General features: G+C 46.3%; 1 protein-coding gene across 2 annotated transcripts in view; it reads right to left on the reverse strand.

The window, feature by feature from the left end:
• Window positions 1-201: 201 nt before the first annotated feature.
• Window positions 202-13,375, reverse strand: part of GLYR1 (glyoxylate reductase 1 homolog) — a 34,386-nt gene continuing 21,212 nt past the window's right edge. The window contains exons 10-16 of one of the 2 annotated variants that reach the window (XM_049637470.1): window positions 12,801-12,900; window positions 8,985-9,077; window positions 8,246-8,347; window positions 7,457-7,619; window positions 6,960-7,139; window positions 6,520-6,644; window positions 202-2,376 (exon numbers count right to left, since the gene is read on the reverse strand). In XM_049637470.1, coding sequence (XP_049493427.1) covers window positions 2,302-2,376; window positions 6,520-6,644; window positions 6,960-7,139; window positions 7,457-7,619; window positions 8,246-8,347; window positions 8,985-9,077; window positions 12,801-12,900 — 838 coding nt within the window. In that variant the 3' untranslated portion in view covers window positions 202-2,301. Of the gene's footprint in view, window positions 2,377-6,519; window positions 6,645-6,959; window positions 7,140-7,456; window positions 7,620-8,245; window positions 8,348-8,984; window positions 9,096-12,800; window positions 12,901-13,375 lie in introns of both variants that reach the window. The other variant, XM_049637469.1, reaches the window with a different exon arrangement.

Raw genomic sequence — 13,375 nt, forward strand, 5'->3', positions numbered from 1 at the left:
TGTTCCTGCTCGGCCTCGCCCTCCTCCCGCGGAGCTCGCGAGTTCCGTTGGTCCAGGAGGAACCAGCCGGATAACCAGGCAGTCCCGGCGCAGTCCCGGCGCGAGGGCTGCGGGGCCGCTCTGGTGCTCCCGGCCCTCCTCCCTCCACCACACAGCGCTCTGGGTCTGGGCACAGGCCACTGCCGAGGTAATCAGTCACAGTTGTGTTACCAAGAAACGTTTTATTTTGCTTGCAGTAGCTTTTTTTGTTAATTGCACAAAATCATGTTTTGTTTTTGCCATTTAAACATCACACAATCCTATTCTGAAAGACAAATGCTCATTAAAAACAAAGCAAAAATAAAAATTCACAACCTTAATTACCTAGAAGATTTGTCATTTAAAGTAGGTTTAAAGGGGAAAAAAAAGGGATGGGGGAAGAGGGGCTTTCTTACAAGCTTTTTCACAAGTGTCACATTTTCTTCTAAAAGGGAAGGATTTCAAAACAAAGGTGAAATAGCTTAAACAGAAATAGTCATAAAAAGAAACTTTACAGAATTGTCAACAATATTAAGACAACATTGACTAACCAGTTTCATTACAGCATCTTCCCCCACCCCCACCCTCCCACCCCCAACCCCGAGTGTCCGGCTAGGACTAGAACAGGCTTTGTGTTCAGACAGAAAAGAATTCCAAATCCCAGTGAAATTATGCCAAAAACCCGCAGGCATCTTCCCTGCCCTCCCCCCTATGTCTTCTGAGATCCCCTAGCCTGGGTTCTATCAGTGGAAAAGGGCCAAATTTGTGAGGGGGAGGGGCCCACACCAGTGTGGTCTCCTCATTATATATATTCACTGGAAATGCTGACCTGCAAAGTATAACTTTGGAAAATTCAACCCATATAGAGGGAGAGAACATGGACATCCTTTGGGTGACTTCTCCTTGTTTTTACACCACATCGCAAGTCCCTCTGGTCCCCTATCCAAGGAGAAATGTTAGGGTCTCAAAGATGTCTTAGATCTACCTCTTCAGGTCAGTTAGTTCAGGTTGGGTCAGGTTCAGTTCTCTTCCCTCCCAAAAGACCCTGGGGCCCTGGAAGCATTGAAGGCTATGCTTCTGGCTGAAGTGAAGACACTCGATCCTGTTTCAAGAGCTGAGCCTAAGAATGGCCATCGTTGGTCAGGCTGGGTTTGGGCCAAAGAAGGGACAGAAACACTGTCTCCATGGGAAGAAGAGGAGGAAGGGAGAATGAAAAGGTAGGCAGGTGGGGAACATGTGCAGGAGCAGGTTGGAGAGGATGGGACTGCTGTGAGGGGACCCAGTCAGAGTGGCTCCAGGTGGAGTCTGCAGCATAACGGAAACAGGAAGGAACCCCACTCTCCTCCCTCTTTGCTCCTCCCTGGTGGCCCTCAGGATCCCCTTCCCAAGGGCTGGAATGCAAATCCAAATACTAAGAGCCTGGTGAGGAGTGAGCTCCCCCTACACCAAAGTGAGGAAGTCTGATCCCAGCCCAGGGCTCTGCAGTGATGGTGACTTCTGGGACAGGTGCTCAAGAGCGGCGAGGAGAGCAGGCTTCTGTGAGGCTCACCTAACGTGCTGGCGATTTGCTGCTCTCCCTGAAGAGCCAGAGCTCTGTGTTCGCTCAACTTTGCCAATCTCTTTTCAGTTCACAAAGGCATTTACGGAGAGTTGGTTGCACATTGGTAGCTTAAATATGACAATCCTCATCAGCTGGTCACCTGAGGTTGGAGGGCCCATGGGGACCCTCTGTTTGGAGTCGGTGCTGGCTCATCTTGACCCAGAGCCTCTCTCTCACATGGGGGATCCAGTGGGGGGACGTGGACGTAACCACAGCCTCTTTGCTCTGAGGGACGGCAGCAGTGGGAAGGCTTCCAGTTCTCACTGCTGATTCTAGTTCCTCTACTGGAAAGGGTCTGAGATAAGACAAGCTCAGGAGGAAAAAAAAGCCAGGCAGCAGTTTCTGGGCAGCTTCTATCCTGGGGTGAGAGCCAGTGTGTGGTGTGTAGGGGGTGTGTGTGTGTGTGTGTGTGTGTGTGTGTGAACACACAGCCACCTAGTCCGGGGCCAGTGCCCAGCTCAAGAGCTTTCCCAAAGGCCAATCCTGCTGACACCCCTCCCCTCCCCAGGACCTCCAGGGGAGGGGTGACGCTGTGTGCTGTGCTGATGGCAAGTCTCAAAGTCTGTAGAAAAGGAGATGGAGACAGGTGGACTGGTCCAGAGCTAAGTCCCAGGACCCCAACCCCATGTGAGGAGGAGGGGCCAGAGGGAAGACTTGGGGGGCAGGGATGGGGTATCGAGGGCTTAGTGTATATAGGCTCGGTACACGGCAGACATGTCGTTGTCAGACTGGTCCAGTGCCTTGGCTCTTTTGTACACCTGGAAAAAAAAAAAGGAGATAGGCTCACACTCTGTCCACAGAGCTGACTTAAAAACACAATCTGCTTCCTGGAGGCAGCTCTAGATGTGGTCAGGCAGGCAGGCGGCAGGCAGCCTTTGGAGTCCAGGCTATCTAGGTACAACTCCTGGCCAACCCCCACACTGATTTTTTTTTTTTTTTAAATAAAAAAATGTTTATCTATTTTTGAGAGACAGTGTAAGCAGGGGAGGGGCAGAGAGAGGGGGACAGATGATCTGAAGGGTGCTCTGTGCGGACAGCAGAGAGCCCTACGCGGGGCTAGAGTTCACGAGCTGTGAGATCAGGACCTGCGCTAAAGCTGGGCGCTTAAACGACTGAGCCACCCAGGCCCCCCACTGATCTTGAGCCAGGTGCTTCAGTGTTTCTTTGCCGTCACCACTACTACTTGATGTCATGGAGAAGGTGACAAGGTTTTATCATGAGGTTTAAAGGGACTGAGGAGGTAAAGTGCTTAGAGCATTGTTAGCAATTATAATCACGTCCCTTCCTACCTCCAGGGTCTTCCTGTGTTATGCTCTGGGCCGCTATCCTCGTCCTTCCCTCTGCGTGGGATGCTTTTCCCTCAGCACAGCTGGCCCCTTCCCAGTCAGCTCCGAGGCCTCTCCCGAGCAGCCTGAGACAGTGGCCGCACCGCTTCACTCACTCTGCTGTATTTTACTCATACTTCTGACCTTTACAGACTCTTGTTCAAATACTTATCTGCCTGTCTTGTGCCTCTTTCCATTAACATGTAAGCGCCACAAGGGAGGGAACGGGCTGCTCCTGAACACGTCCCCAGAGCCTAGAATAGTGCCTGGCAATCAACAGCCACTCCAGAGACACTAGGTGAATTTTATGAACGAGTGTGAAGAGAATGAAAAAGCCATTCGACAAAGGCAGTATGGCATCCAGGCACACTGAGGAAATGCAGTTGAACACAAGGTTCCCCCATACAAGCTGCATTTTTGTCTTTTTTCAAACAGTCCAGCTGAAGCCACCATAGTTAAGTGTCCATTACAGCTCAGGTGTAGCTGTCAACTCAACACGAAGGCTCCATAAGACCTTTTCAGATACAAGAAAACCAATCATTGCCAGCAAACCTGCACTACAGGGAATGCTAAAGCAAGTTCTTCCAGCTGAAAGGAAACAATCCCAGAGAGAAATTCAATCTTTAGAAAAGAATGAAGAGCCCTGGAAATGGTAAATAAGAGAAATATACAATTATTTTCTCTCTTCGTTAAAATAAAATACGTAAGACTACTTAAAACATTCCAACGTTGACCGTATGTTTAAAACAAAGGCAGATGTAACCCAGAGGACATCTGTACCCTAAAGCAGGGGTTCTCAACCAGGGATTGTTTTGCCCCCACTGGACATTTGGCAACGTCTACAGACATTGTGTCAACTGAGGGGGTGTTGCTGGCCTCCAGTGGGTATAGGACAGGGATGCTGCTAAACATCCTGTAAGCACAGGATGGCTCCCACAGCAAAATGTCATTGTGCCCAGGTTGAGAAACCCTGCCTTAAAGGAGGAGGTGGAGGGGGAGGGAAATGGAAATGTATCTATGTTGTATGTGAAGAGGTACAAGATTAACTCTAAGTAGACCGTGAAGTTTAAGGATATTGCATATTCTTGCATATTGATATCCCTAGAGCAAAGATAAAACAGAAACAATGCGTCATTAAGAAGACAGTAGGTAAAATGGAATTCTAAAAAAGATTCAAATAATCCAAAAGGCAGTAAAATAGGAAGGACAGTCAAAAGCCAGAAGAGACAAGCAGCAATCAAATGATAAAACGGTGGCTCCAAATCTGACCATACATTAACAGACTTTAAGAAAAGGACTAAATGTTACTGGACTAGTTAACCTTAAGATCCTGAACAGTAAGCACCAGTGAGGAGCCTAAATTCACACCATCCAAATGGCCAGATAGCACCACGTTCCATTGAGAAATTAACTAAAATATTTGTTTTCAAGCCAACAAATCCTGTAGACTCAGGGCAGAGGCAAGTCAGAAATCACCTCACAGAGAAACCTGCCAACACAAACCACACATAGAACCCTTTAGAACTGACTTCAGTTAAAGACAAGCTTGTTGACAAAAAAAATTATACAAAATACAAAAATAAGTCCGCTGCTAAGAGAGAATCCAAGATAAAACAAACATGAGTAACCCGAAATTGTACTGCAACCTGAAAAAGTGAAGTAAGTACTCTGGCATGTTCAGGCAGACAAGGAAGGGACAGAAAACACAGAATTCAGGGACAGAAGATTACAGATTATGAAAAGGTAGGTCTGAAAAGAGCAGAACTGTGTTTCTTTTTTCCTTTTTTTTAATGTTTATTTATTTTTGACAGAGAGACAGAGAGAGAGAGAGAGAGAGAGAGAGAGAGAGAGAGAAACAGAGCATGAGTGGGGGAGGGGCAGAGAGAGAGGGAGACACAGAATCCAAAGCAGGCTCCAGGCTCCGAGCTGTCAGCACAGAGCCTGACACGGGGCTTGAACTCACAGACCGTGAGATCATGACCTGAGCTGAAGTCAGACGCTCAACCGACTGAGCCACCCAGGTGCCCCAGAACCGTGTTTCTTTACTTCTTCACTGGAACAAGCCACTGGAGACTTCTAATTAACTTGAGTGATGCATATCCTTTTTTTAGCACTTGGAAGATACAGCTTCTAAAATAAATGAATTTATGTGTTTTACACAAAATGTAGAGTTTTGTTTTTTGTTTTTTTAAATGTTTGTTTATTTTTGAGAGAGCACATGTGCTTGGGGAAGGGGCAGAGAGAGAGGGAGACAGAGAATCCGGAGCAGGATCTGAGCTGTCAGCAGAGAGACCAACGTGGGGCTTGAACTCACAAAGTGGGAGATCATGACCTGAGCCAAGTCAGATGCTTAACCAACTGAACTACCTGGCGCGCTACAAATGTAGTTTTTATTGTAGCTCTACAGTAAAGAAATAGTGCTCAGCTTTTTTAAGGCTACACTTCCAAACAGCTTTTCAAAAAGTGCATGTGTAGGTGCTTAATAAAGTTGTCATTCAAAAAAATGTAAATGACCAAACACCCCAATTAATAGGCAGAATCTTTCAGAATGGGTAAAAATCCAAGCTCCAATGACAGACTGTATACAAAAGATACAGTATAAAAACACAAACTGAAAGCAAATGAATGGAAAAAAATATACAATGGGGCACCTGGGTGGCTCAGTTTGGTTAAGCGTTTGACTCTTGATTTCAGCTCAGGTCATATTTAATGATTCGTGAGTTTAAGGCTCACATTGGGCTCTGCGCTGACAGAGTGGAGCCTGCTTGGGATTCTCTGTCTCCCTCTCTCTCTGCCCCTCCCCTGACTCGCTCTCTCTCTCTCTCTCTCTCTCTCTCTCTCAAAAATAAATAAATATTAAAAAAAATATAAAAACAATAGCACCTATAGTAAAACTGGGCAATAGGCTTCAAGACAAAGACCAGAAAGCGACATTTTATAAAAACAGAAGGGCAAACTCATAAGGAAGATGTGGCCATCATAAATGCTAAGAGTTTCAAAATTACAAGAGTTTCAAAGATAATAGACAAAATCAAAGGGAAAAACAGACAATCCCACAATCACAGTTAGAGATTTTAAGATCTTTCAGCAACTGAAAGAACCAGAGAAAAAGGCCAGTAAATGTGATCCGAAAAAACTACCAACCTCAACCTAACTGGTATCTGCAGGACATAGTCCTCTTAAGTGCACACAGCACACCCAAAGACAGACCATCTGCTGGGCCACAAAACAAGTCTGAATAAATTTAAAGAACCAAAAATCATACAGGATGTGTTTTTTAACCACAACAGAGACATATTAGTAATCAATAATCATTAGATATGTAGGACAACTCCAATTATATGATACACTTTTGAATAATCCACAGGTCAAAGAAATCACATGGGAAGTAGGCATGGCTAAGAAGGAAGTGTACAGTTTTACATGCTCCTGTCTAGAAACAATGACCTGAGATTCCACCCCAAGAGATGAGACACAAAGCAAAATAAAGATGGGCGGGGGGTGGGGTGGGGTGGGTAGCGAATAGTAAAGACAAAAGGAAGATGGCCAGGGTTGTGCTTCGCCTCTGGCAGGTACCTCGTTGGCTGCAGCTGCCATAGGAGTAGGATGGTTGACCGCATCACCCAGGGCAATGGCTAAGCGGAGATCCTTCTGGATGTACTTCAGGTAGAAATCAGGCTTAAAGTTTCCTTGCAGGATATCTGAGGAAGGAAAGCCACTTATCAGGCAAATTGAATAAACTCTAACTAAGAAACTATCCGTAGTACTGTCAGGCCTCAACACCTGGCATTTCCTCCCTCTTGGACACTGAAGAGACAAGTTCCCAACCAGTACCCCCAAATCCCACCTGCCAGGTCTCTGGACCCCCTCTGACCAAGGGCATGGAATGAATGAAGAGAGTGCGTCTTTCACACCCAATGAGCCCTTGAAGAAGAGACTCTTCTGTGAGAGCTGCCTGACTCAGTTTCTCAGCTCCTATCAGAACTAAAATGCAAGAGAGGCCAAAGGCAACTCACTTTGGCACTTCTGGTCCAGGAAGATGCTGGCCAACTGTCCCTGATTGAGGATGTCCAAGAGTGTCTGCTGGGACTGGCCTGTCACTTGGGCCAGGGTCAAGCCCTCAGCGATGGTGGCCATGAAGCTTCCCTGGACCATGTTCACGATCAGCATCATCTTGGCTGCGTTGCCAACCTCACCTGGCCAGGGTAGAGAATGACGGTCACTTCTCAAGAATCTGAGGGCAGGGACTTTCTGCCCACCCTCATCCCTGCTCGGACCCACCTCTACACCCAGGGGAGGCCCCATTCACCTGCCCCTGACAGAACTGGCTCTGACCCTTCGGGCTCTTCCTCCTTCCAGGCACTGACTGTGCAAGTCAAAGGAAACCTTCCCACGGGGGCCCCAGGCAGAGAGGCCGTGCGGGAGTGACGCTGTCATCAGTGCAGTCTAGAGGGGATGTGGCCCACCCAGCCTCCGGGCCTGCAGTGGCCCGACAGGTGGGCAGGCATGTTACCTAGAAAGAAGGAGGTCTTCCCCATTGCCTGGAAGCAGCTGCTGCAGTCCTCATACAAGCCCCTGTCTCCTGCTGCTAAGATCACCAACATCCCGTCATTAGACAGCTGCTGATTCCCTGAGACCGGGGCTTCCAGAAAGCGGCCCCCCCTGGACACAATCACCTGGAAAGGAAAGTCATAGCTTCTGAAGGCCTTGCACCTCACTGGGGTTTCAAGTGGGAACACCTGGCCCTCCACACCGAGGCCCTAGACAGATGCCTGAATCATACGAAGCATGCAGCTAAGCTGAGGTCTCCCCACCTGCCCCCCATTTACTTGCAATTTCTTACAAAGACCAAACATGACCATGCTCATGGCTTGGCCGACCATACCTCCTCCAGACACTTCCCTTCTCTGACTTCAGCCACCCTCAGGGCACAGAGGGGCCAGAAGTCACCACTTGGCCCAGCAGCTTAGTGGAAAGAATACTGCTAGGATCAAATGTGGATAGCTGCTTAAACCAAAAAGGTCCTGCCAGCTGCCTGGAATGCTTCTCACTGTGGGTCTCACAGCTCTGGGACCTAATGCCCATCCCAGCTGGGCAACACCTCTCCTCTCGTGGCTATTCAGACTAGCTGTGGCTTTGAAAGTAAAGAGCGAAGACAACCTAGTCCCAAGGCTACAGGCCTTTCTTTCTCTCCCTGCTTTTGTCTTTAGAGTAACCAAGTTGCCCACACAGGAGTGATCAGTTAGAGTCTTGGGCTCCAACCACAAGGATGTTGGAAGGCCACCACAAACGAGGCTGCTACCTGGGCCAGCTCAGTGACTGTGTCAGCATCCACTGTTGACATGTCCACATAGCACTTCCCAGGGCGGATCCCTTGCAGTACACCACTGGGGCCCAGCACCAGCTGTGGAGACACAAGGGAGAAGCAATAGCCCAGGCTCTTGGCTAGATGCCCAGGAGCCCCTTAGACCTCAGGTTAGAATTCTGTTGCTTTTTTGGCTCACTTACTGATTAGGAACTAAATATTGAGGCTGAAAAGGGGGAAAGCAAGTGAAAAGCGTAGGAATGAAAAATACCTCTAGTACGTTCCTAACAATCTTGTAAAAGGGTTTATGTGTTCCTTTTTATTAAAAACCTCCCATTTAAATGATAACCTCAGTATTTTCTTGGGTTTCATTGGATTTACCCGGATTAAACTAGTCACCAGTTTAACAAGATGACTACTGTACTTGAAATGTGAAAACATACAAATAGAGCCACAGCTAAACAGAGGATCTGGGCACATGGACGCAATACGAATACACAGGGCTCGTCAGCACAGATCTCAGGGACCCTCATTTTTATTCTTTGTTCTGAATCAAAGGAAGTCTGTATTCAATTTACAAAAATATTTTTCACAATGGGGGATGGCCCCAGATGGGAAATTCAACTCCCCCACATGCTATAGATACTCACTCATGGGCAGGGGAGATAGGGTAGGGGAGAGGGAGGCCAGACAGTTTTCCTGGCCACAACATGATGGGAGAAGAGGGGATCCTTACGTCCTTGGCTGCCTTGGGATCTGACACGCAGGCGAAGGTGATGTCACAAGTTGAAACGACTTCAGCGGGGGTTCTTCCTAGGCGGGCCCCCTCCTGGATGAACAAATCACACTGCAAAAGTCACAGATCCTAATGTGAGCTACAGGCAGTGCACAACCAATACAACAACCAGGCCAGAGACACCCTGCCCAGTCCTCCTGGCTGGCCTCTCAAGGGAAGAGGCTGAGGCTAGGAGCTGGGGACACCAGAGTTGGTGGTCCAGCTTTTTGAAGGAAGTAGATTGGGCCCCTTAAGGACCGTCTCATATTTTTGCATAACTGGTGCCTAGAACGAAGTTCTACTTCATAGTAGGCACAAAACAAGTGTCTGCTAAAGGTTTCCTGTTTGAAGAACAGGATGTAAATAGCACCTGTCCGCAACCCTCTGTGGCTGTCTTGGCTGTGGCAAAACCTGCCCAGTGTCCTGGGCTACCCACACTGTGCTGGGGAAGCAGGTCTGGGGCTGGGAGGCTGCCATTCCTTACCGAGATGTTCCTGGGTGCCTAAAAGCTTTAACTTTTCTTCCTTGAGAATTAAAATTACCCACCTCATAACAAAACATTATCAATATTTCAGTTTTTTCCTTTTCCAAAATCATTTAAAGAAGTAATTAGAATAACATGAACCTATTTTGTAACCAACTTTTAATATCATGTGTGATTTACATTTATCCACATTACAGTCTTTCTTAATTATTGTTTATAATGGATGGCTGCAGAATATCCCGTTGAGACACACCTGAATTTACCTAATGGCTCTCCCGAAGTTCACTATCAAACCTGCTTTTAATTATAAATGACTCCAGGGGCGCCTGTGTGGCTCCACTGATCAAGCATTCGATTTTTGATTTTAGCTCAGGTCATGATTTCACCATTGTGAGACTGAGCCCTGGATTGGGCTCAGTGGGAAGTATGGAGCCTGCCTGGGATTCTCTTTCCCTCTCTCCCCTGCTCGTTCTCTCTCTTTCAAAATAAACAAACTTAAAAAAAAAAAAGTGACTCCAACTAATATCTTTATGTACAATTCTTTTCCTTTATGTTTTGAATCTAGGTCCCCGAAAGTAGAATAAACAGGTTCCAAATGGTGTTCAAGTTCTTAATACACGTAGACAAATGGCTTTCCAGTGGAGCCATGTTAATTTATAATGATCACTGGCAAGGTATCACATCACCAGCACTGAGTACATCATTTAAAAACAACAAACAAGCATCCGTAAATACATAAAAACTCTGCCCTACTTGATGATTTAACCAGCCAAACCCAGTAACTTTTTGTTTGATATATATTTTGATTATTCTTGATTATTGAACCTTTTACATATTTTTTAATTTCATAAAAAATTTTTTACGTAGGCTCCATGCCCAATGTGGGGCTTGAACTCATGAAGATGAGATCAAGAGTCATAGGCTCCACCAACTGAGCCAGGCAGGTGCTCCAATTACTGAACCTTTTAAATTTAATATCTTCGTTTATTGTTTCTTTTGTAAGCTATTGTGTGTATCATATTTGCTATAAGCACGTTTGGTTGATGTACACTTTAGTCTATTTTCAATTTATTTTAGTACGTGGTAGGAGGTGAGAGTAGCATTTCCCCAAACTTGCAATCAGTTGTCCTGAACAGAACTTACTGACTGACCTTTCTCCTATCTCACTGATTCGTACAGAGCCACCTCTATCAGATGAAGCCCCAGCTGTCCATGTCCAGCCTACCTGATGGGTGTGCTTCTTTATCATGGTACACAACAACTCAGCCTTTTAGTATATCGCTTTATGTTTTAAACTTTGCTTGAGAGAGATCTCATTACTTTCTTTTCTGAAAATATGTTTTCCATTAGCTATTCCAGAAGAACCAGAGAGTAATTTTTTTTTTTTTTTTTTGCCAAGATAGTTTAAAACAATTCTACAGGGATGGTCAAAAATTAGATGGCTTTCTAAAAATGTTTGTTTATTTATTTGAGAGACGGAGACCGCCCATGTGAGCTGGGGAGGGGCAGGGAGAGAAGGAGAGAGAGAATCCCAAGTAGGCTCTGCGCTATCAGTGCAGAGCCCAATGTGGGAGCCAAACTCACAAACCATGAGATTATGACCTGAGCCAAGAGAGCCAGATGCTTAACCGACTCAGTCACCCCAAAGAATTAGACAAGTTTTTAAAGATGACATTTACTACTTAAGTTGTGCCAAGCATGGTGCTGAGTACTTTACATCATCTCATTTAATCTTTTGCACAGATGACAACTCTGAGACTTAGGGAGATAAACAGCGTTGCTAAAGAAGGTGAGCAGGATGGCTGTAACTTGGATTTAGGTCTGTCTGATTCCACACCAGATTCCTAACTGCTATGCTCTACTGCTTTCCCATAAATTAATCTGGAAAGAATGGCCATGTTTACATAACATTTAGGTTTTCCAATCAAAATACAGGATGGCAAGAGGCACTTCTATCAAAGGGGAAGGCACTTATAAGGAAAACCCTGACTCTCCCAACTTCTACAACTGTGCATCTACATTTCCTGGTTACCCTTGCCTCGAATCACAACCAATACTGCCGATGGGACCTGATCACCCTCCTGACTTAGGTCCCCACAGCCCCTACCCAATGCCCAGCAGCTGAAGCCCAAATCCTTCAGTAAGGCTTTCAGGGCCTTCAGTGCCCTTTCCCCCACAGACCCTTTGACTCTCCAACCAGTTCCTTTTATCCTTGAAAAGGCATTTGTTTCATTAGAGTGATTTTTTTTTTTTTTTTTTTTTTTTTACCTTGCCAAGAACATTTCTGTTAATTCTAATCCATTAGGCCTGCCACCTCCTTCAGCAACCACTCTCCTACCACAGCTGCACCTAGCTGCACATGGGGTGCTCATCCAGTCACTTTGTAAGCACATGTTCAGCCACACAGGCTCCCAACAGGCTGGTCCTTCCTCAGTCTCTTCCTGTGTTCCTGGTGAGTACAGGGCTTTAGTTTCTTGTACTCAGACTACTGTTCTTCACCTTTTCTTGGATAAGAACTGGATGGGAGAAGCCATGGCTTCTCTCCAGTGCAGAGGTGCACATTCAGACCTGGAGTTCCATTTCAGGGGATGCACAGACCCTTGAAGTGATGGACCACCACCCTAGGTTAAGAACTTCTAAACCTGTCCTGCCCACTTTGGTTGCCGTTAGCCATGGGAGACTATTACATTTAAGTGATGTAAAATTAAAATTTCAATTCTTAAGTCGTACTAGCCATTGATTCGAGTGCTGAAGAGCCACATGCGACTAGTGGGTGTCACACTGGACAAATCCTGGACATCTCTATCACTGCAGAATGCTCTACTGCAAGGTGCTGTTAATACAATCCCAATGACAGAATACAGTGCAGCCATGCAAAAGGAAGAAATAAATCTATCTCCACACATTCGGTATCAATGAATTACTAACACACTCACATGTATTTGCACGTGCATGAACAAAAGGATACAAACACCTGACGTGAGCTACCTCAGCTAATGGCAAGGAAGGGAGAATTTCACTTCTTTTTATAGGCCTGTATGTTTTTAAGTGTTTACTTTTTATAAACAGCATCCTAAGCTTATATCCTTTTATAAATAACATCCTAAGCTTCTGTACCTCCATCTTTACTTGCCTGAACTATAGAGCTTGGCTCTATACTTGGCTACTCTACACATGCAAAATGCTGAGCGGAGACAATAGGAAGATTCCTATCCTCAGTTACTAGTTACTCCAACTCCAAGGGTCAAGGGTTTGTCCCACCCCGCCTGACAAGCACCACCACGAATGCTTACTTTCTCTGCAGTCCGGTTCCAGACGGTTACTGTGTGACCCATTTTTAGCAAGTTGGAGACGATGCCACTTCCCATGAGCCCAAGGCCCAAAAATCCTATCCTGAAAAAGAGAGACACTGATCGGTTCAGGGTGGAGTGGGACCGTGGTCACCAGAAACCACTCAGCGGCTGGCAGCACCACAGCAGAGCCGGAAGCAGTGTGTGTATGTTGTGCCTTTTCTTACCCTGCCATTGTTTAAAAGTGTCCCTCGGGGCGCCTGGGTGGCGCAGTCGGTTAAGCGTCCGACTTCAGCCAGGTCACGATCTCGCGGTCCGTGAGTTCGAGCCCCGCGTCAGGCTCTGGGCTGATGGCTCGGAGCCTGGAGCCTGTTTCCGATTCTGTGTCTCCCTCTCTCTCTGCCCCTCCCCCGTTCATGCTCTGTCTCTCTCTGTCCCAAAAAAAATAAATTAAAAAAAAAAAAAAAAAAACTTTGAAAAAAAAAAAAAAAAAAAAAAAAAAGAAAAAAGTGTCCCTCAATTGAAACGGGCTTTTCTAGACCTTTGCCTGCCACAGAAAGAGGTGTGCCTCTCATATG

Source organism: Panthera uncia, chromosome E1, assembly GCF_023721935.1.
Source record: "Panthera uncia isolate 11264 chromosome E1, Puncia_PCG_1.0, whole genome shotgun sequence".
Taxonomy (NCBI): Eukaryota; Metazoa; Chordata; class Mammalia; order Carnivora; family Felidae; genus Panthera; species Panthera uncia.